The sequence below is a fragment of the Aplidium turbinatum genome, chromosome 12, assembly GCF_918807975.1.
Source record: "Aplidium turbinatum chromosome 12, kaAplTurb1.1, whole genome shotgun sequence".
Taxonomy (NCBI): Eukaryota; Metazoa; Chordata; class Ascidiacea; order Aplousobranchia; family Polyclinidae; genus Aplidium; species Aplidium turbinatum.
Genome location: NC_137483.1, coordinates 24,802,612 through 24,825,863, shown reverse-complemented (window position 1 = coordinate 24,825,863; position 23,252 = coordinate 24,802,612). Strand labels below are relative to the sequence as shown.

At 39.3% G+C, this 23,252-nt stretch overlaps 1 protein-coding gene across 2 annotated transcripts in view; it reads left to right on the top strand.

Annotated features, from left to right (window-relative positions):
- Positions 1-23,252, top strand: part of LOC145780933 (phosphatidylinositol phosphatase PTPRQ-like) — a 64,798-nt gene that overhangs the window by 27,162 nt on the left and 14,384 nt on the right. For both annotated transcript variants that reach the window (XM_082592607.1, XM_082592608.1), the window contains 9 exons: positions 12,612-12,762; positions 16,833-16,972; positions 17,160-17,346; positions 17,651-17,818; positions 18,568-18,693; positions 19,251-19,383; positions 20,620-20,790; positions 20,932-21,120; positions 22,637-22,809. In XM_082592607.1, coding sequence (XP_082448733.1) covers positions 12,612-12,762; positions 16,833-16,972; positions 17,160-17,346; positions 17,651-17,818; positions 18,568-18,693; positions 19,251-19,383; positions 20,620-20,790; positions 20,932-21,120; positions 22,637-22,809 — 1,438 coding nt within the window. The remainder of the gene's footprint in view (positions 1-12,611; positions 12,763-16,832; positions 16,973-17,159; positions 17,347-17,650; positions 17,819-18,567; positions 18,694-19,250; positions 19,384-20,619; positions 20,791-20,931; positions 21,121-22,636; positions 22,810-23,252) is intronic.

Below are 23,252 nucleotides of genomic sequence, written 5' to 3'. Positions count from 1 at the left end.
AATCGTAAAATTCTTTATTGACTGTCGTTGTCGTGACGTCATCTCGCGGTCGCTTTTGAATTGTCTTTTTGAGACCGACATCGTTAGAGTCAGGACGTATTTTGCTGTTTCTTAACTAGACAGTGGTTGTTTAAATATTCGGTAATCTTTTTCATCAACCTCATCACTCCAATTAACTATCTTACGTTGGTTATTAGTGTTTGCATCATAGGCTTGAAGCACAATTATGCCGTATTACTGAATCTGTCAACTTTGTCAACCTGGCTTTGCAAGAAAAAGAAATAAACGCTCTTCACTCCCATGAAAAGTTGACAGCTTTTAATACAAAAATAGTGCTGTGGTGCTCCAAATTGGAAAAGAAAAACTTTGTCCCTTTTCCAGAGCTTAAACAGTTTTTGGATGATAAAGAACTTGAAGCAAATGATGATATTATTGAAGTGATGAAACAGCACGTGTCCATTATCCGTGAAGAAATCTCACATTATTTTCCAAATTTAGCCTACATGAATTTGACAAATTGCACCTTTTCATTTAACACCCCATTTGCACTCAAGTTGGACGATTTACTTTCAGAATCGAATGAAATTCAAGAAGGGTTTATTGATATGATTAACGATGATAGCGCAAAACTTCTTCACGGAGAAATGCGCTGCAGTGACTTTTAGATAGAAATGGGACACTGGGACAGTCTTATCCAAATCTTTCCAAAATGGCTCTAAAAGTGCTCGTTCCTTTTGTAATCACCTCATGAGTGTGAGGCAGCCTTTTCCACTCTACTCAATATGACAAACAAATACAGAAACGGATTGGATGAAGTACACGACATGAGAGATGTGCTATCTAAAACTAAACCAAAAATTGATGACTTAATTGCAGCAAAACAAGTGCACCCATCCCATTAAATGCTTACCGTATTTCATAGTTTTTGCTTTTTCTTTAAATGGTGTGGTTTTTGCATTTTTCCTATAGCATTCTTTGATTTTTATAGGGCCGCAAAATATCAAAATAATTGCACAGGGTCCACCAGGAAAATTTTTTAGAAAAGTTTGGGAACCGCTGTGCTAGAGGATGAATTTGGAGTGAAGATAACCACTGAGGATGAACAATTTCACAGCGATAATTGTTGCGGTTCATACAGGGCGATATGTACGAATACGGTGCCGATTGACGAACAAACGAAAAGGAAAGCTATTCGAGTAAGATCTGCTGAAAAGACACGAAAAGCTATCGCGCAAAACAATACAGAACAGAGTCTTATAGACGATTTCGAAACCACAGAAGCCTTATCAACGCCTGTAGTAGACAATCGAGGTGGTTCTTCGTTCGAACCAACAACGTCACGTAAAAGTCTGTTCAGTAGTAAACTTAAAACACGTAGTGCAGGCCCTTAGGGGCAAAAATGAGCATCTTTAGGCTAAACGTGTTACACGTTGTTTTTTTGCATTTTTTTGTAGTTGATGAACCTAACTTCAATTTTAGTGGGTGCCGCAACTTTTTGGGTCACGTGATCACCCCCAAATCGGGGATTCCCCCCAAGTCAATTTTGAGCTCTTTTCACTGCATTTTTATGCAATTAGATACGTTATTTTATTACATTTGGACTGACTGCCACTACAAAATACACGAGATAAAAATGACACAAAATTATGTTATTAATGACGTCATTGTGACGTCATGTATTAATTTTTTGCTTGTTTTTTTCTTATTGTAGTCGCTTGTTTGTTGTTGGTGTTAATTTTTTGGTTACAATAAGTTACCAATGGTTTTTCAACTGATTTGATTAGTATTGAGTGTCAGTACTAACATATTCAAAATCTTAAGGAATCCAACTTCCGAAAAGTGGTTATTTTCAAGATAGCTTCCAAGATGGCCGCCAAACCATTGAACAAAACAGTAAATTGACCATAACTCGGTCATCATATGACCAAAACATGTAGTTTTGGTGTCTATATCTAGGTTTTTATACCCTGTGAAGTCAATGAGACTATTCTCAGAATTGTTGAATTATCTGATAGCCTATAAATTCAATATGGCCATCCAAGATGGCCGCCAAACCATTAAAATAACAGTAAATTGACCATAACTCGGTCATCCTATGACCAAAGCATGTAGTTTTAGTGTCTATATCTAGGTTTTTATACCCTGTAAAGTCAATGAAACCATTCTCAGAATTGTTAAATCATCTGATAGCCTATAAATTCAATATGGAAATCCAAGATGGCCGCTAAACCATTAAAATAACATAGTAAATTGTCCATAACTAGGTCATCATATGACCAAAACATGTAGTTTTGGTGTCTATATCTAGGTTTTTATACCCTGTGAAGTCAATGAGACTATTCTCAGAATTGTTGAATTATCTGATAGCCTATAAATTCCATTTGGCAAACCAAGATGGCCGCCAAACCATTAAAATAACAGTAAATTGACCATAACTAGGTTATCATATGACCAAAACTTGTAGTTTTGGTGTCTATATCTAGGTTTTTATACCTTGTGAAGTTAATGAGACCAATCTCAGAATTGTTAAATTATCTGATAGCCTATAAATTCAATATGGCAATCCAAGATGGCTGCCAAAACAATTAAAAATGTACAATAACAATGTATTGTTTATTAAAAAACCCGGTAAACTTCTATCACAGGGATTTCTATATATATTTGGGTTAACTGAGCAGGCATAAAGAGCTCATACGATGTGGTCATGTAGACTCTTGACATAATCAGCGTAAAGAAAGCAAATGGATCAAGTATTACTAATGCTCATCGCTGTCACTCTCGATGTCATCGTCTGTAATTATGTGATTGCTGTATGGACACATGAACCAGTTTGGCATGGTCCACATCCAGCATGGTATGGAGCACATATCTCCGACAACTACAGTGAGGTGAACACGATTCGCAATTGCAGTGATCATTTTCAGTAGGTTGTCCGGGGCAGCTTTCATGTCCGTCATGATTGGAACCATCTGATTATTGTCTACTTTCCATCCCCAGTCTAGAGCATCCATACCATCGTCAGTAGCCTACCCATCCTGACCATAATCTGGTAGTAAACTCTGAGGCAGTGGAATTTGGAAAAGGATGATGTAGGTGGCAAACGTTCAGGGTGAACAAAGGATTTGGCTGTTTTAATTTTCTTGACCAATGTATTGTATCGCTGTGTTTCTAGGTTACTACTGCCATCGTTGCCAAACATAACGGTCATAGCTTTGTTTCCAAGATCCTTAATGATGTGGTCTGTCTGATTTGGGAGAATAAAGCAATTTGCACATTCTTTGATTATTGGTTGACTTTTTACTAGTTTCGTGAAAGCGTCTTCTTCCCGATACCAAATATCCTTGACGTTGAATCACAACCGGTGAATGCATGAATGAAGAGGAGCTGTAAGCATAATTATGTCTGGTCCGATGATTGCTTTAAGTTTGTTGATGTCGTGTATCTTGGTTGCGTAAGCCTTTTCGGAGCGGAAGTAGATGTCTTTAATGTCTGGGTCAGTGTCAGCATAGCGTAGTATCAATATTAAAAGGTCCGTGTCTTCACCAATTAAAGTCGTACTATGTCGATGAGGGCTGTCCATCTGCCGTCTTGACGATGTCAACATCTGCATCACCTGGAGCGTTCATCACATTGCAGCTTCTATTCCTCAGTTGAGCAGAAATTAATCCTTCTATGTTGGAAGCTCGAGGCATGAACTGCTCCTTCTTTCCAATGAACTTGGTGTCTACAGTAAAGTGAACAACCGGGTGGACGTTCATGCCGCGTCTTTGATGGGTATTGTCTTTGATAGATGGACCACCATATCCATCAAAGACCACCGTTGCTAAGCGATAATGACGAATGGTAAAATCTGCATACGACTGTGCAATAGACCCATAACTGTCTCCAGTTTCAATGGCACTCGATGCAACAAGGACCCTCCATCAAGGACGTAGTGATCGGTTTTCAATGCAGATTCTTTCACTACTTTATAATCGGCTGACATCACACTGCTGGCATGTTCTGTGATGGCAGTAGCTATTTGAGGCTTATCTTCTGCAAGAAACAGGGTCTGGATGTTACGTGGCTGTCACAAATAATACTCGTCTTCCTCTCAACTGGTCTGAGTTTTTGGGAAATGACAGCAACAAAACTGCGTTATATCAACTGGTTCAACAAGCTGTGATAACTTCAGTCGATCCAAACTTGTTTACGATTGTTGTAACATCGTTAGATACAGCTCTTAACAATCAAACATTGGACATGTCTGAGGTTTCCCCATGTGATCACGAAGAGGCAGACACCCGTATGTTTCTCCATGTGAAACATGGAAAATCCGATGCCATAGTCAAAACAGTAGATACTAACGTGGTAATTATTGCAATTTCGTGTTTTGACAAGTTAGAAATCTGTAAACTATGGGTTGAATTTGGAGTTGGAGAAAAAACTCGCTTCATTCCAACCAATGATATTGTTTCATCTTTACCTCAATCTCCGATGATTTGCGCTTCTTTACCTTTGTCTTATGCTATCACAATCTGTGATACTGTTTCGTCTTTGGAAAAAAAGGCTTGGGATTGTTGGATGCTTAATCTTACCGCAATGTGTGGCTTATTTAACTCTCTGAATTTCTCAAGCTCACCTAGTTCTATAAATGACATACAAAAGTATGTCATAGCTCTTTATGGCAATGGTCCTACTATCACGGATGTAGACGAATGCCGTTATATGATGTTTACCAATGGTTGCACTATTGAAAAGCTGCCACCAACGTCAGCTGCTCTGATGCATCATACACGCAGAGCGATACATCAAGCTGAAATACGGAAATCAAGCCTCGTAAATGTTCAGCAACTACCTTTTCCTTTAGCTTGGGGTTGGAAACATAATGATGCAAATCAGCTTGTTCCGTTTTGTCAGTCTACTTGTGGCTCTCGATGTTCCTGTAAGAAAAAATCCATAAAATGCACAAGTCTTTGTTCATGCGAGTACGAAACATGCAATTCGACCACAAAATATCCAATCCTCTCTGATGTTTCATCTTCAATCCACATTGACGTTTCATCTCCAATCCACACTGATCATTCAAGAAATGCTTTTGACTTTCTAAACTCTATCTTGTAACTTGAAAAAACTTGTCGTACACGAATTTTTTTAACATCAAATTACGTATGGTAGGAATTTAACATCGAAAACCGCTAGTTTTTTCATCTTGAATTAACAGTGTTAAGACTCTGACATTGCATCATCTGGGGTCGTGTATTAATTTGATTTGTAGATCATAATTAGGCCTACATATTATTTTAAATTTTAAAGTGGCATGACCAAAAGGGAAATTCACCCCTGGTAGCTGCTCTTCTGGTTATTCCCTTGATGACGTCGTTATTGCGTCATACTGTACTGGAATTATTGTTATTGCTTGCAATTGTAAAATTTTAAGCATTTGCAAAACTTATAATGAAAGTATTTGATCGCTTTTTTCGGAATAAACTTACCTTTGGTTCCTGAATTTGAAGTTGTCTAGTTTTAATGATGTAATGATGACGTCATAAAAGATGCAATCATGACGAAACTACTTTTAGGAATTGTGAAATGGTTTTAGTAACCGGTACTCCAACTAAAACCAACAGCAAACGACCAAAATAGGTTAAAAAGCAAAAAAATATATGTGATGACGTCACAATGACGTCATCAATCAAATTATTTTGTGTTTATTTTTTCTCACTTATTTGTATGTGCTTTTTAAGTTAAAATATACAAAAATCAAATATGTAATTGCACAAAAATGACGTAAAAAGAACTGAAACGTGATTTCTGGGGAAATCCCCGATTTGGGGGTGATCACGTGACCCAAAAAGTTGCGGCACCCACTAAAATCAAAGTTGGGTTGATTAACTGCAAAAATATGCAAAAAAACAACGTGTAACACGTTTAGCCTAAAGATTCCCCTAAGGGCCTGCACTAACGTCCAATGGCTGATGATAAATTTTATTGAATATTCTGGCACTGCAAAGGTGGAAGTAGCATCGTGTTTTCAGAAATTCAAATAAGAACCGGTAGAAAAAGCTTCAATGAAAATTTGATGAGGTGCCTTGCAAAGATGAAGATGACTACGAGGAGGAGGAGACGGATGATGAGGAGTCTGCCGATATGAAGTCTAAAATCTTTGATACTCAGACCTGCCTCTGGACATGATCTCAAATTGATCGACTTGAGCTGGGGAACACTTGAATTTGAATTCCATACAGAAAAATGCCATTAAAGATCACATTTTCTCGTGTATAGAATGCAAAAACAACGTTTTTAACAAACAATTTGAGCAACTAAAGTCTTGGAAGCCTTGTACATAAAACGTAACAATCCACCTTTGAACAGACAATTGTATGCTTGCGGCTCATCTTTCTTGCTCTCTGTATTTTAAAATTAGTTTTTTCGCACCTTGCCTTTCTACCACATCATGTGATCTGTTCAACACCTTTTGATGCAGTTACCTTTGATTCTCGCAGAGCCTATATCGTTGAGTTTGATCTAGTCAGAAGTACTGTGCAGTTTTTGTCTTTTCCTGCTTATAGTTATAATAACCATTGTATTTTATTCAGATGTAGTAAAATTGTAAATATAATATGTTATACCTGAAAAGGACATCTTGTGATGTCGAAAACGTTCGATATTTAATTGTTGCGTAGTTTTGTGTTTTCTGTAAATATAATAATCTTTAATATGTTAAACTTGATAACGTTGCTCGGCTTCGTATGCCTATGGTTCTATATAAGATATTTACAAGAAATATATTATTAGTATTAGTTATCAACATTTGGTTATTAAAGATATTGGTCGTATTTTTTTCTAAAAATTTCAATGAATTGATTCATTGGCACATTATACTGTACATATAGTAATCTCTTTAATTGTTTCATTTTCAGCTTCAGTGACCACGAAAACCTATCAAACGACATTTAATTTAATATCATAAGCACTAGTTACGGCATTGGGGTTAATTTTTCATTAAAATCCTGAAATTTGGCCGCTATTTAAAAAAAAACTTATGGAACCAGGTCAAAAATTCATCTCAGATCAATAAATCATCCGGAATCGTTTTCAGGGTTCAAAATGACGACAGAAATGTGCGTTTCATCAGAAGTTGTGGGGATAAGTCTTCATTTGCCCAGCTCTGGCAATAGACTCATTCGGACATACACCGTATGCAGGGCTATTGAGTACGATCATCGTGAGTCGGTAACTTTCGCACTAACAACTCATGATGATGAAAGCAGGTAGTAGGGCTGTTGTCACATCGACTTACCCGCTGCGGCTGAGCAGGAAACGAGAAGGCAGTAAAGCGGTATAGCGTAGAAGTTCTTGAAACCGGCCAGTCCTGTGCCACATAACTTGTACAGCATCATCAAGCGTCAAAAATTCGTTTCGAATAGCTCTAACCCAAGTCAGCTGTTATGCAATTTATCAGTGTTGCTAGATGTTCACTTAATTTTTAAGTATTTTTCAAAAGGTAACACAAAAGTATTCTAATCTTTGTAAAGTAGCTCAGTACAGAAACTGCTTCTTTTGCATTATATGACCTGAAATGATTTTGCATAAACAAGCCCATTTCCTCGTGAAAATCATGCCAAAAGCAACTTTTTATGTAGGTTGCAGCATGGCCACCTGGAGATGCGGCCTGATTTGTCACATTTTGCAGATTTTGAATACAGCTACTGCTACTGCTTGACTGACATTTTTTGAGATGTTTTTACTTTTTGCGGTTTCCTAATGACAAAAAACTTTTTTGTTGCCTTGGGGAAGCAGTAGCAAAAGAGATAAAGTAAGTTGAAAAACGCAAAATCAGACTGTTATTGAAAATTAACAGTCTGACTAAAATTTACAAAATCAAAGTTTCTTTGTTTTTCAACATGTGAGGATGTTAAAACCTATTGTGTCATCTGGGGAAAAAAATAAAGAAAGTGTAAAAATCTAATTTTTAAAAAAATTCATTCAAACGTTCGCCCAAAGTTAGAAAAACATGGAAATTTCTGCAAAATGTGACAAATCAGGCCGTATCTTTAGGTGGCCATGGTTGCAGTAAGTCAAATATATAAAGCATAATTCACAAGTTACTGTAACTTCCAGACCGTTATACTGAGAATCGGATTTTGTTTACACGTCTCAAGCACCTCTGCACTACTTTCTTTTCTTCGAGATTAAATTTTCACTTTTAGTGTGATAAAATATTGCTGAAAATGCTGGAATCTCGGAAATGTTACCAGCAAGCTCTGAACAGGGCCACTCAAAAACAAAAAGACTTTCTATTCTCAATAGTCAATAAAAGCATTTTAAGATGGTTTTCAGTGAAGGTACTCATCTTCTACTTTTATCTTATGTCGCTGCGACAGATGTCCTCATGTTCCATCCAATCCGTTTGTGATCTATTCATGACAATAATCTGGTAATCCCACATTTTTTTGTTATTTGATTTTATACATAGCAATCAGTTAATTCCACGAGGTAGAATTAGTCCAATTTTATCCGTACTCTATTGTACATTATGTTCACATGCAGAGGATTTAATTACAGATTAGTTAAAGCACGTAAGCCATTTGCTGATTGCCGTTCCAGTACAATCGGTTGCCTACTTTGTTGAGGAGAAATCAGTTGACTCCAGAATTTGCGATTAACATTCACCAAAACTAAAAAGCTTTTAATTCACACAACCGTAAAGCAAAGTGGGAGTTAAATGTATAAAACTGCCTCCTTATGCTTTGGGCTAACGTAGCGACAAACATGGCTCTCACGTGCAGTCATCTTTTGGTGCTACTGTGCTGTCATCCGGTTTTCTTTCTCATTGCTGAAACTGAAGGACTCCAGCTCGGGCGCATGTGCGTACGCAGTACATAAGTAGCCCAATTCAGTGTTTTGCAACAACTTCTCACTTCAGCAGACTTTCAAATAGGTCTGGACAACCTAACATTTTCCTTATATCCCACTACTAGCCTTACTGAATATTTATGAAGTTGATATTGGTGAACAATTATCTATGCTGCTTTGTATTTGTTCAGCATCTCCAAGAAAGTGTTGGTAGCCACAGGTATCGACTATCGAACAGCCCATTTAATGCCATTGGTTTTGCTCAATTCACTAAAAGCGACTTAAAGGACGATTAACTTAAGAATATTGCAAAGCTTCCGTTACAATTGTGACGTCATACTGGGAGAACAAGTCTACGGTCAGAATCACTCATTTCTACGTCGTTTATTCGTCCTTTGACGTTACATCGTTGACAACTTTGGTGTGTTCAAACCTAACATATTTAAGCTGTTTAACGGACAAATGAGTAATGTAGCTACTAATACAGTGTGAGCAAAACAATAAGTTTATTTTCAATGACCACATTTCTTAAACATTGTGGTAACAAGGTCGAAAAACTTGTAACAGTTTCTCGCTCGTTCAGTGCATTATTAAGGTAAGATCTAGCACGATGTCGTGAGCTTAATAATAAGCAGTGGGTAAAAATCCCCAAACACCTCTTTAAATATCAGCTTTGAAGAAAAAAATTCCAAAAAGAACTCTTCATGGGAAAATTTGTGAAACTGTGTTGAGGTTTAGACATGGCGATAGTCACTATTTTTTGTTGAGCAGCCTGTCTGACAGATGCACAACATTCAACTTACCGTGAGGTTAATTAACGGTGCGGTGGTAACTACTTGTGTCTTTATATTGTGCATCCTCAAAGTGGCTGTTGAAATTGATTTTGTTGCAGAGTGTATGCCATTTTTGTGAGGAAGTTTTACCACAAGGCAAATTTTTTTAAGGGAGATTTTTCCGAGGGTGTTACAATCGAGAGATTTGGAGGAAAAACGATCTAATACCATATAGTCTACAAGGGAAAAGCAATGCAAGATCTTGCAGTTAAAAAAATGTCAAACTGATAGAACGTGGAATGAAAGAGCATTTGAAGAACGCTTGAAGGAGATGGTGGACTTGGATGAAATGCAAATCGGATTTGTTTCAGGAAAAGGCACAATCAATGCAACTTTCTCAGAGTGCGTCAGTGATGGAAACGTATGAGGTGGCTGGCAAAAAACTGCACATAGTATTTATGAACTTGGAAAAAGCCTTTGATCGTGTCCCAAGAAAAGTGATATGACTGGCTTTGAGAAGAAAGGGTTTGGTGGAAAGGGAGATTCAGGCTTTCATAGAGATGCACAAATACGTCATAACGGCTGTGTAGTTAGAAAATACAAAATTAGAATGATTTGAAGTAAAGGTGGGTGTTCACCAGGACTCAGTTATTAGCCCTCTCTTATTTGCTTTTATACTGGACGAAGTCACAAGGGATGTTAGAGAAGGATTGACAAAAGAATACAACATGCGGATGGTCTAGTCTAGTGCTTTTTTGGAGACAGCTGGCTGGAAGTGGAAGAGCAATATGCTAAATGGAAAAAAGTATTAAATTCAATCCAGCTAAGGTTGACTGAAAGATCTGGGATTCTGTGTAAAAAGTGCTTTCCAATAAAATTAACAATTCTCTTCCCCAACAAAAGTAGGGTAGGCCTTACCTTGAAGTATCAACAATAGCAGGGTGACGACAAAGAATCTACGGCAGCATAGTAGTGATATGGCGTAACCAATAGCAGAGTAACATTGGGGTGTCAACACTTACATGGTAACGTTGAGGCGTCAACAGTTGCATGGGAACGTTGGGGCGTCAACAGTTACATGGTAACGTTGGGGCGTCAACAGTTACATGGTAACATTGGGTGTCAACAGTTACATGGCAACGTTAGGGCGTCAACAGTTGCATGGTAACGTTAAAGCGTCAACAGTTGCATGGTAACATTGGGGTGTCAACAGTTGCATGGTAAAATTAGGGTGTCAACAGTTGCATTGTAACATTAGCGTGTCAACAGTTGCATGGTAACGTTGGGGCATCAACAGTTGCATGGTAACATTGGGGCATCAACAGTTACATGGTAACATTGGAGCGTCAACAGTTTCATGGTAACATTGGGGCGTCAACAGTTGCATGGTAACATTGGGGTGTCAACAGTTGCATGGTAACATTGGGGTGTCAACAGTTGCATGGTAACATTGGGTGTCAACAGTTGCATGGTAACGTTGGGGCGTCAACAGTTGCATGGCAACATTGGGGTGTCAACAGTTGCATGGTAACATTGGGGTGTCAACAGTTGCATGGTTAACATTGGGGTGTCAACAGTTGCATGGTAACATTGGGGTGTCAACAGTTGCATGGTAACGTTGAGGCGTCAACAGTTACATGGTAACATTGGGGCGTCAACAGTTACATGGAACATTGAGGCGTGAACAGTTACATGGTAACGTTAGGGCGTTAACAGTTGCATGGTAACGTTGGGGCGTCAATAGTTGCATGGTGACTGTCACGCTTTCTTTCTATCTCTTACCAGGAAAAAGACTTGGAAAGGTTCAATGACGTAGTTTAATGGGTTATAACCGAAAAGCAGTCAATTAAATGTCGAATAGTTCTACTAGTGAAATGATATATATGAAAACGCTTGAAGGACTCCAACGAATGGTTCACCACTTCCAGCAATTAATCAATGTAACAGTAAACAGCAATAGATTCCAACGCTTGCGGTTTTGATCGAGTTTAACGTGATCCACTCACAGCTTCTCATACGATTCTAATTTCAATCAGAAATTATATTAGCATCAACTTTGCTTTACACGTTTTCAATACTTCAACTCTCGATCAACAATAATATTTGGGTCTATTAACAACTGCTACTACTACAACAATGATCTCTCATCACCAACTCATCATAATAATCAACTCATCATAATAATCATTAGTATTACGCAAATTACACCACTATTTATAGAAGGTTTTTTGGTATAGTAACTTGGAGAAGGTTACGTAATGTTACATCATAAGACTCATGGTTCTGTCAAGTTGCACTAAATCGTAAACAAGCCGAAGTTTCTAGATTGTCACGTAGGGAAAATGATTCTAGAAAATACATTGCATAGTAATGATTTCGCAATCAAAGATCCATTGGTAAACATCCTTGTGACATCATGACAAACGATATTTGGTGATTGAGAAAACAACAGAATGTTCGAGGTTCGCATCTTACAGAATGGTCCAAAACTACGTTACATAACAAAGATTCGCAATCAAAGGTTACTTCAGGTCATAACCGATAATAATACATCGCACCAGAATTTTACAATCAAAACAACACGCTCGTTGAAGACACAAAGCAGTCCATCGCGAGGCCTTGCAAATTGATTGTGACAGTGACATTGGGGCATCAACAGTTACATGGTAACGTTGGGGCGTCAACAGTTGCAGGATAACGTTAGGGCGTCAACAGTTACATGGTAACATTAGGGCGTCAACAGTTACATGGTAACGTTAGGGTGTCAACAGTTGCATGGTAACATTGGGGTGTCAACAGTTGCATGGTAACATTAGGGTGTCGGCAGTTGCATGGTAACATCAGGGTGTATATTATGCGAAATCACATTCATGGCAAGTGTCTACAAGCAATATTTGTGCATTGTGTTTTGCGATTAATGCTTGGTCGTTTCATATTCGTGGTTTGCATAGCCAGTGCTTTATAAGATTATGTAATTTCTTAATTTTATTATTTCACTAGATGTCACAAAGCAACCTGCTCGGTACTGATCAAAGGCATTTCGTCCTGACTGGATTAAACAAATATTTCGTTTATGACATCACGGTCTCCGCTGTCACCTCCGCCGGATCACTAGCTTCAGCTCCTATTGCAGTACAAACACTTGAAGACGGTATGTTGTTTCTGTTTCGTGTTGATATGATATGTTTTATACCTATTCGGACCAAGCTACTTTGGCAGCTAATGGCCTGACGTGTGGACTTATTCCATCCACACTTTCATATTCTAATAACTTTTGATATAAAAATGTTACGAAGTTGCTGTGGACACACATACTCTACCAGTTTTTTGCTATTGCTTTTTTGCTAAAAATAGTTTTTTTTTTAATTTTTCTCATCTAATGTTTCCGTCATCATATCCTTGAAATAGCTAATTTCTTCGTTAAAGGCACCACGGTCTAATCGTACTTTCTTGAAACGACCTACTTTCTTCAGACAACTGCTCACGCAAAATCCAGCATTGGAGTTAACCCCGCTTAAGTTTCACGCTGATTAATTTTTTACTAGTTTTGTACACAATATTGGGAATAGGATGTCAAAAACTGCTGATAACTAAAAAACTATACTACACAAAAATGTCATTTTATAACTAAACCTAAGATGAATAATTTTTAGGAAAAGTCGTGAAACTTCGGTTAATTTGAGTTAAATGTGTGATTATGATAGCATGACCACCACTCCGTAATTATGATAGCATGGTTACCAGTGCGTGATTATGATAGCATAGTCACAAATCATCAATTATGATAGCATGGTTACCAGTGCGTGATTATGATGGCATGATCACCAATCCGTGATTATGATAGCATAGTTACCACTCCATGATTATGATAGCATAGTTACCACTTAGTGATTATGATAACATGGTTACCACTTAGTGATTATGATAGCATGATCCCCAATCCGTGATTATGATAGCAAAGTTACCAATCCGTGATTACTATAGCATGATCACCAATCCATGGTTATAATAGCAAAGTTACCACTCCGTGATTATGATAGCATAGTTACCACTTAATGATTATGGTTACCACTTAGTGATTATGATAGCACAGTCACCAATCCGTGATTATGATAGCATAGTTACCACTTAGTGATTATGGTTACCACGTAGTGATTATAATAGCATAGTTACCAATCCGTGATTATGATAGCATAGTTACCACTTAGTGATTATGATAGCATAGTCACCACTCCATGATTATGATACCATGGTCACCACTGCGTGATTATCATAGCATGATCACCAATCCGTGATTATGAAAGCAAAGTTACCAATCCGTGATTATGATAGCATGACCACCACTCCGTGATTATGATAGCATGGTTTCCACTCCATGATTATGATAGAAAAGTTACCAATCCGTGATTACTATAGCATGATCACCAATCCATGGTTATAATAGCAAAGTCACCACTCCGTGATTATGATAGCATGATCACCAATCCGTGATTATGATAGCAAAGTTACCCATCCGTGATTATGATAGCATGGTCACCACTCCGTAATTATGATAGCATGATCACCAATCTGTGATTATGATAGCATGGTCACGACTCCGTGATTATGATAGAATGATCACCAATCCGTGATTATGATAGCAAAGTTACCAATCCGTGATTACGATAATATGGTCACCACTCCGTGATTATGATACCATGATCACCACTGCGTGATTATGATAGCATGATCACCAATCGGTAATTATGATAGTATGGTCACCACTCCGTGATTATGATAGCATGGTCATCACTCAGAATTATGATAGCATGATCACCACTCCGTGATTATGATAGCATGGCTATCATTGCGTGATTATGATAGCATGGTCACCACTCCGTGATTATGATAGCATGGTTTCCACTCCCTGATTATGATAGCATGATCACCAATCCGTGATTATGATAGCAAAGTAACCAATCCGTGATTATGATAGCATGATCACCAATCTGTGATTATGATAGCATGGTTACCAATCCGTGATTATGATAGCATGATCACCACTGCGTGATTATGATAGCATGATCACCAATACGTTATTATGATAGCATGGTCACCACTCCGTGATTATGATAGCATGGTTTCCACTTAGTGATTATGATAGCATGATCACCAATCCGTGATTATGATAGCAAAGTTACCAATCCGTGATTATGATAGCATGGTCACCACTGCGTGATTATGATAGCATGATCACCAATCCGTTATTATGATAGCATGGTCACCTCTCCGTGATTATGATAGCATGGTTTCCACTCCGTGATTATGATAGCATGGTTACCACTCAGTATTTATGATGGCATGATCACCAATCCGTGATTATGATAGCATGGTTACCACTTAGTGATTATGATAGCATGATCACCACTCCGTGATTGTAATAGCATGATCACTACTCCGTGATTATGATAGCACGGTCACCACTCCGTGATTATGATAGCATGGTCACCACTTTGTAATTATGATAGCATGATCATCACTCCGTGATTATGATAACATGGTTACCATTCCGTGATTATGATAGCATGGTCACCACTTAGTGATTATTATAGCATAGTCACCACTCCGTGATTATAATAGCATGATCACCAATCCGTGATTATGATAGCATAGTTACCAATCCGTGATTATGATAGCATAGTTACCACTGCGTGATTATGATAGCATGGTTACCACTGCGTGATTATGATAGCATGGTTACCATTTCGTGATTACTATAGCATGATCACCACTCCGTGATTATGATAGCATGGTTACCACTGCGTGATTATGATAGCATGGCCACCAATCCGTGATTATGATAGCATGGTTACCACTGCGTGATTATGATAGCATGGTCACCACTGCGTGATTATGATAGCATGGTTACCACTGCGTGATTATGATAGCATGGTAACCACTGCGTGATTATGATAGCATGGCCACAACGTAGTAATTATGATAGCATGATCACCAATCTGTGATTATGATAGCATGGTCACCACTGCGTGATTATGATAGAATGATCACCACTCCGTGATTATGATAGCATGGTTACCACTCCGTGATTATGATAGCATAGTTACCACTCTGTGATCATGAAAGCATTGTTACCACTGCGTGATTGTGATAGCATGATCACCACTTAGTGATTATGATAGCATGATCACAAATCCGTGATTATGATAGCATGGTTACCATTCCGTGATCATGATAGCATGGTTACCACTGCGTGATTATGATAGCATGATCACCATTCCATGATTATGAATTATGATAGCATGGTTACCACTGCGTGATTATGATAGCATAGTTACCACTGTGTGATTATGATAGCATGATCACCACTCCATGATTATGATAGCATGGTTACCACTGCGTGATTATGATAGCATAGTCGCAAATTAATAATTATGATAGCATGGCCACAACGTAGTAATTATGATAGCATGGTCACCACTTTGTAATTATGATAGCATGGTCACCACTTAGTGATTATGATAGCACGGTCACCACTGCGTGATTATGATAACATAGTTACCAATCTGTGATTATGATAGCATGGTTACCACTGCGTGATTATGATAGCATAGTTACCACTGTGTGATTATGATAGCATGACCACCACTCCATGATTACGATAGCATGGTTACCACTGCATGATTATGATAGCATAGTCACAAATCATCAATTATGATAGCATGGCCACAACGTAGTAATTATGATAGCATGGTTACCACTGCCTGAATATGATAGTATGGTTATCACTGCGTGATTGTGATAGCATGGTTACCACTGCGTGATTATGATAGCATGGTTACCACTGCGTGATTTTGATAGCATGGCCACAACGTAGTGATTATGATAGCATGGTCACCACTTAGTGATTATGATAGCATGGTCACCACTTAGTGATTATGATAGCACGGTCACCACTTAGTGATTATGATAGCATGGTCACCACTTTGTGATTATGATAGCATGATCACCACTCCGTGATTATGATAGCATGGTTACCATTCCGTGATTATGATAGCATGGTTACCATTCCGTGATTATGATAGCATAGTTACCATTCCGTGATTATGATAGCATGGTTATCACTGCGTGATTATGATAGCATGGTCACCACACTAAGACAGTATTGTTTGTCAATACTCTATGACAAAGTTTAAAACAATAAGACAATATTGTTTCAAACAGCCCCAGGAGACGTTCCGCGTCACATCAACATCACAGTCACGCCGGGAAACTCTACAACAGCGAACATTACGTTTTTTCCGCCGCTCCACCCTAACGGCTACATTGTGACGTACACAATACAATATCATCCAATGGGAAGAGTGAGTTGTGTTTGTGCCATTGCCAGTCTTTAATGGTCGAGTTCTTAGGCGTTTGAAGGCGCACACAAAAATTGGCTTCCTTGTCTTCCTGTCCACTTAATTAATCGATCACTACTGGATATAAAACTATTTGCGATTCAACATCGATAAGCCATAGCAGATGACGCTCTTATTTGTCTTTCTTTAGGAACCAGAATATGTTGGTATTTCCCAAAACAACCTGTTAGACCGTCTTTCCCTTGGACATCCGTACAGTTGGCAAGTTGGCAATTTGTTCGGGGGCAAAGCTTACCGATTTAGAATGCGAGCCTCTACAAAAGTTGGGCCTGGTCCATGGTCCCAATGGAGTGAATTTGTTGTGTTGCCAATAACAGGTGACTGCTCTGATGCAGTAAACTTATTGACAGATGTACACTGTACAGTTGTACACAACACTGCTTTGGTTATCTCACTGGGTAATACATTTGCTAATTGATTGGATGTAAACGACAATTTTCAAAGACAACAAAGTGAAGGAAAAGTGATAACAAATCTGAAGCCCATTTTGTCCCTTGATTTATTGATCTTGCCTCTTGGTTATTACAGTAGGTGAACTGAACACAAGGCAGCACTACCGAGCGGTCGTGGCAAAGATCAGTAAAAAAGCGTAGCTCCTTAAAAAAATGTTTTTTTTTGTAGCTCCTCCTCTCCCTGCAGTGAAACCGGAGCCGTTGGCAGGAATCGACGATGATGGAGACACCAATCTGGGTATAACGTCTTCATCTTTTACGATCCGGAGTCCGTGTGTTTTCTCGGAAGAAAATGGACCGATACGAGCAATAAGCATTGTCGTAGTTGAGGAAGGAGGTTAGCATTGATAGTTTGAAACTTGTCCCAGTGTATGCCACATGCCCACTTGTCCCATCGTATACGACATGTCTACGTGTCACATCATTTGCGACATGTCTACGTGTCACATCGTATACGACATGTCTACTTGTCACATCGTATGCGACATGCCCACTTGTCAGATCGTATACGACATGCCCACTTGTCACATCGTATACGACATGTCTACGTGTCACATCGTATGCGACATGCCCACTTGTCAGATCGTATACGACATGCCCACTTGTCACATCGTATACGACATGTCTACGTGTCACATCGTATGCGACATGCCCACTTGTCACATCGTATACGACATGTCTACGTGTCACATCGTATGCGACATGCCCACTTGTCAGATCGTATACGACATGCCTTCTTGTCACATCGTATACGACATGCCTTCTTGTCCAATCATATACCACATGCCTACTTGTCACATCGTATATTATCATCCCATATGTGATACTGCCTACTTTTTTAATGGTAAAAGTAATTGATTTTCTGTTTTGAGAAAGCTTTCAGATAACAATTTCAAAAAAACGTTCACATGATTCTCACATTTTGTGCGTAACTTTGCTTTTATTGGCCTGTTGATAAAAAGTTTCCCTCGCTGTTTATCTTGCAAAAAATGCCTCAGAGAAGTTTGCGCATTTGTTTTGACCTGACAATCATTAATATGAATTTGGTGTTCATGACCTGAATGAAATGAATGAATTATGTTTTAGCTGACAAGACTAAAGAGCCCACGAATTGGAAGCAAGCTTATACTTTGCATCCGTCTCCCCCGTACAAAGTTATTGTGACCAGTGACATTTCCCGCGATTGCCCTTTGTTTGGAGGGACTGTTGGAGGTAAATTATATTCTCATCCGAAAAGATAAAGATAAATTTAATTATTAAAATGTATTCAGCGTGAAAACCAATTTTCTCAACAAATATTTTAATTTTTTCGATGAATATATAAAGCTTGCATATACTGTAAAGCTTGGTTAAAACTGTACCTTAACAATACAGCGCAGTTATGTGCAGGAAAACAAGACGTGTTGAATGAATGGGCGGATGTTCACGTTTCTTATTGAAAGAGTGATTTGATGGTTTTAAGTTTTATTTTGTCTTCATTGTAACAGTGCTCCTGAGGGGTTTCGAACCAACGTTCTTTCGAATGACGCGCAATGGCGCCATCCACAGTCAGTCCGCAAGCGTTGAATTAATGTAACCCACTGACTAAATCTTTTCACAGGCGGTTTCATGTTAAGTCGAGTAGTGGGCTAATTGAGATCCTTGGTCAGTTCTTGTGCGTCGTGAGCAAAAGAACAAGTTTTATGGACGGAAAACTATACGACTTGAATTGAGCTGAAGATATTAAAACACTTTAGAAAAACGTCATCTTGTGAGTTTTGACCTTTTAGAAACATCTCGACTTGTTCGCAAGAGGGAGTTGACTAGTGATAAAAATGGATTTGTAATCGGAGCAGACACGTCATGTGGGGATTCCCCTAGAAAGTACTGCAATGGAGTTCTCAAACCAGACACGGCGTACAGGTGAACAGATGTTGACGCGGTGTGGAAATGAAACTAACTTGATAATAAACAAACTATACTTGAAAAAACAACTGGAATAGATCAAAGCAGTATCATGAATTATTTAAAGTCGTGGTATGCTTTCATTTCCAAGGGATATGAATGAAAATTATAATTTAAAAGATTTTGTGATAGTGCATCTTATTTTACACTAAGTAAAAGAATTATATTACGCGTTTGCATTAAGTGCTTGATCACCAACCGCATGCAATACATATGATATCTACGCAACTGTCATAATTTCTTCAAGTTCTTACACGTAAGGAGACTGGAAGGATTGATGACCTAATTTATTGGGATAATCAAACAATCAAATAAATTGTCGAGCAGTTCTACTTGTGAGATGATAGATGAAATGCATGAACTGAAGAATGGTTCACCACTTCCATGACATAAAAAATCAAATTCTGAACAGCAAAGGACTTCGTTGATTTCAAAATAAATATACACTACTACTTGCAACAGCTAATTATAATTGGCAATAACTTTTACTTTTACGATGTATTCAATATCGGCTAGAACTCTACAATCGTCTTCAATATACTGTACTTTTCATTACAACTTCTAATTCCCATAATACACAACACTCAACACAACTCTAATAATAATTGTAATCAAATCACGCGGCTATTTATAACAGGTTCGCTTGGACCAGAAGATTCCAGAGATAACGATAAATATTACATAACAAGAACTCATTCTTCAGGTCAACAAATCTTTTGGTCAACAACAAGAAGTTTCCAGAATGACACGTACACAGAAACTTTTTAGAAGCAGATTTTACAATAACAGATTGCGTAACTATAGGTTACTATCGGACCGGTCAGTAATCATCGAAACACCACAACAAAATTACGCAATAAAATAGTTCTCAATCTAGAACAAAGTGTAGCTTGCCGCCCGAGCTACGCATATTGATTGTGGCAATAACAACAAATCTATTCTCTTCATCAACAGCAATCGCTATACAGTCGTCAACCTGCCGTGGTTGTGCAAAGCTGGCCGACCTTGAACAGGTGCCGAGGGTTTCTTTGAGGGAGCTTTTTTCGAACTAGCTCAAGACAACTTAGCTATGAAGCCTGTTTGTTTTAGCGACTGTGAAATCATTGATCATATTTTGCTTTTGTACAGTTTTATTGATCATTTATTGGTTACCATCACGTGAAATCTCAGGTAACCTTGTATTGGATTTGTTAGGGTGAAGTATCGGGCGGAGACGACAAATGGACAAATCACTGACACACAATATTCCGAACCTATTCGAACGAATCCAAACTTGGCTCAAGCAAATACGAATTTGATAATTGGCATAGTTGTTCCAGTGGTTGTGTTTTTCATTGTTTTAGCCGCATCTCTTGCATTCATAAAGTAAGTGGAACCAAAGCACAAAGGAGCGGTATTAGTTTACAATTTGTCTGAGTGTACACATTTTCACTGAAAATAAACCCCAATTTCTTGTCATTGCCAATATGTTGAAACTTGTGTCTTGCTTCTGTTATTACGTCACAGGAGGCGACGAGGTCACTCAATACAAAAACCGCCAGAATCTGATTTCACTCCAGACGTGGGAATACGGCGGCAACGTATCATAGATGAGGACAGCCAAGATAAAGGTCCTATTGTTGAGGCTTGTTCAAACTCAGCGTTTATTGACGACCAGGATCCCTGTGCCAAAGTAGCTGAAGTGTCCCTGTCAAGGTAAGTGCCATGGTAAGTGCCAGTGCCACCGGCTACAGTGCCATGGTAGTTTGTCCACCGGCTGCAGTGTCTTGGTAGTTTGTCCACGGGCTGCAGTGCCATGGTAGTTTGTCCACGGGCTGCAGTGCCATGTTAGTTTGTCCCCGGGCTGCAGTACCATAGTAGTTTGTCCATGGCTACAATGCCATGGTAGTTTGTCCACCGGCTGTAGTGCCATGGTAGTTTGTCCACTGGATGCAGTGCCATGGTAGTTTGTCCACGGGCTGCAGTACCATAGTAGTTTGTCCATGGCTACAATGCCATGGTAGTTTGTCCACCGGCTGTAGTGCCATGGTAGTTTGTCCACGGGATGCAGTGCCATGGTAGTTTGTCCACGGGCTGCAGTACCATAGTAGTTTGTCCATGGCTACAATGCCATGGTAGTTTGTCCACCGGCTGTAGTGCCATGGTAGTTTGTCCACGGGATGCAGTGCCATGGTAGTTTGTCCACGGCTGCAGTGCTATGGTAGTTTGTCCACGGGATGCAGTGCCATGGTAGTTTGTCCACGGGATGCAGTGCCATGGTAGTTTGTCCACCGGCTGCAGTGTCTTGGTAGTTTGTCCACGGGCTGCAATGCCATGTTAGTTTGTCCACGGGCTGCAGTACCATAGTAGTTTGTCCATGGCTACAATGCCATGGTAGTTTGTCCACGGGATGCATTGCCATGGTAGTTTGTCCACGGCTGCAGTGCTATGGTAGTTTGTCCACCGGCTGCAGTGCTATGGTAGTTTGTCCACCGGCTACAGTGCCATGGTAGTTTGTCCACGGGCTGCAGTGCCATGGTAGTTTGTCCACGGCTGCAGTGCTATGGTAGTTTGTCCACCGGCTGCAGTGCCATGGTAGTTTGTCCACGGGCTGCAGTGCCATGGTAGTTTGTCCACGGGCTGCAATGCCATGGTAGTTTGTCTACCGGCTGCAGTGCCATGGTAGTTTGTCTACCGGCTGCAGTGCCATGGTAGTTTGTCCATGGCTGCAATGCCATGGTAGTTTGTCCACGGGATGCAATGCCATGATAATTTATCCACGGGTGGCAGTGCCATGGTAGTTTGTCCACGGGATGCAATGCCATGGTAGTTTGTCCACGGGCTGCAATGCCATGGTAGTTTGTCCACTGGATGCAATGCCATAGTCCACGGGTGGAAGCGCACACCCCGAGATTTAAACCAGCGCTGATTGATCTTGAAGCTTTTTCGTTTACGAAGTCACGCGCTAACCAACTGAGCTATCGGGGCGGACGACTTACACAACTAGGCCTGGCACAGTCTTCCATCAATCCAGTGCAATTGCAATAAACCACTTCATTCTCATTCATTGCACGCTTTACCACAGTGGTTGATTTATGTTGTGTTCTTGCTACCAGTTCACAAAGAAAGGCGAATAAATCGCGTCGTAGTCCTTTATCAACCGTTGCGTATTGTCTCAGTGAAGTCATAATTACGTTCCATTGATGACATTATTGCATTATTATTCCAACAGAGAGATACGTCAACTGGAGTTTGGAAATCATGTGACAAAGTTGAGCATGCACAAAAACAAAGGTTTCAGCGACGAATTCGATGACATCCGCGGGTTGCCTATCGTTGGAACCACCGCGTTCGCGGATAAACCTTGCAACCGAACAAAGAACCGCTTCTCGAGGCTTGTACCTTGTGAGTTGCCGCAGTTTTACTTATTTTTAATTTTTTCTATGTGGATGTAGCCTACATTAGGCCTATCTAAGTAACAAAAAACTAGATTGAAACAGCATTTAACATTTAAGTCCAAACTCGACATCTCGTATCGCTGAACATAACATGCGTTCCGTTCTAACCACTCTCCAGCAGTTAGAGGTTTTTTTCTTTGTGCAAGAATTGATGAATACAAGCCTCCCATGCTTCGGTGGCAACAAGACATGCTGCTCTGAAGAGCGTTGAAGTTTCTATATCACAAATACATGAAACCTGTTCAGTAACTTGCATATTCAATCTCATCAAAACTCTTGTCAGCTTCATGGTGGCGTCTTCAGCACCTTAATCATAAATCTTGACACTGAGAGGGAGAAATAGAGAGAGAAAGAGAAAGTGAAAGAGAGAGAGAAAGTGAAAGAGAGAGA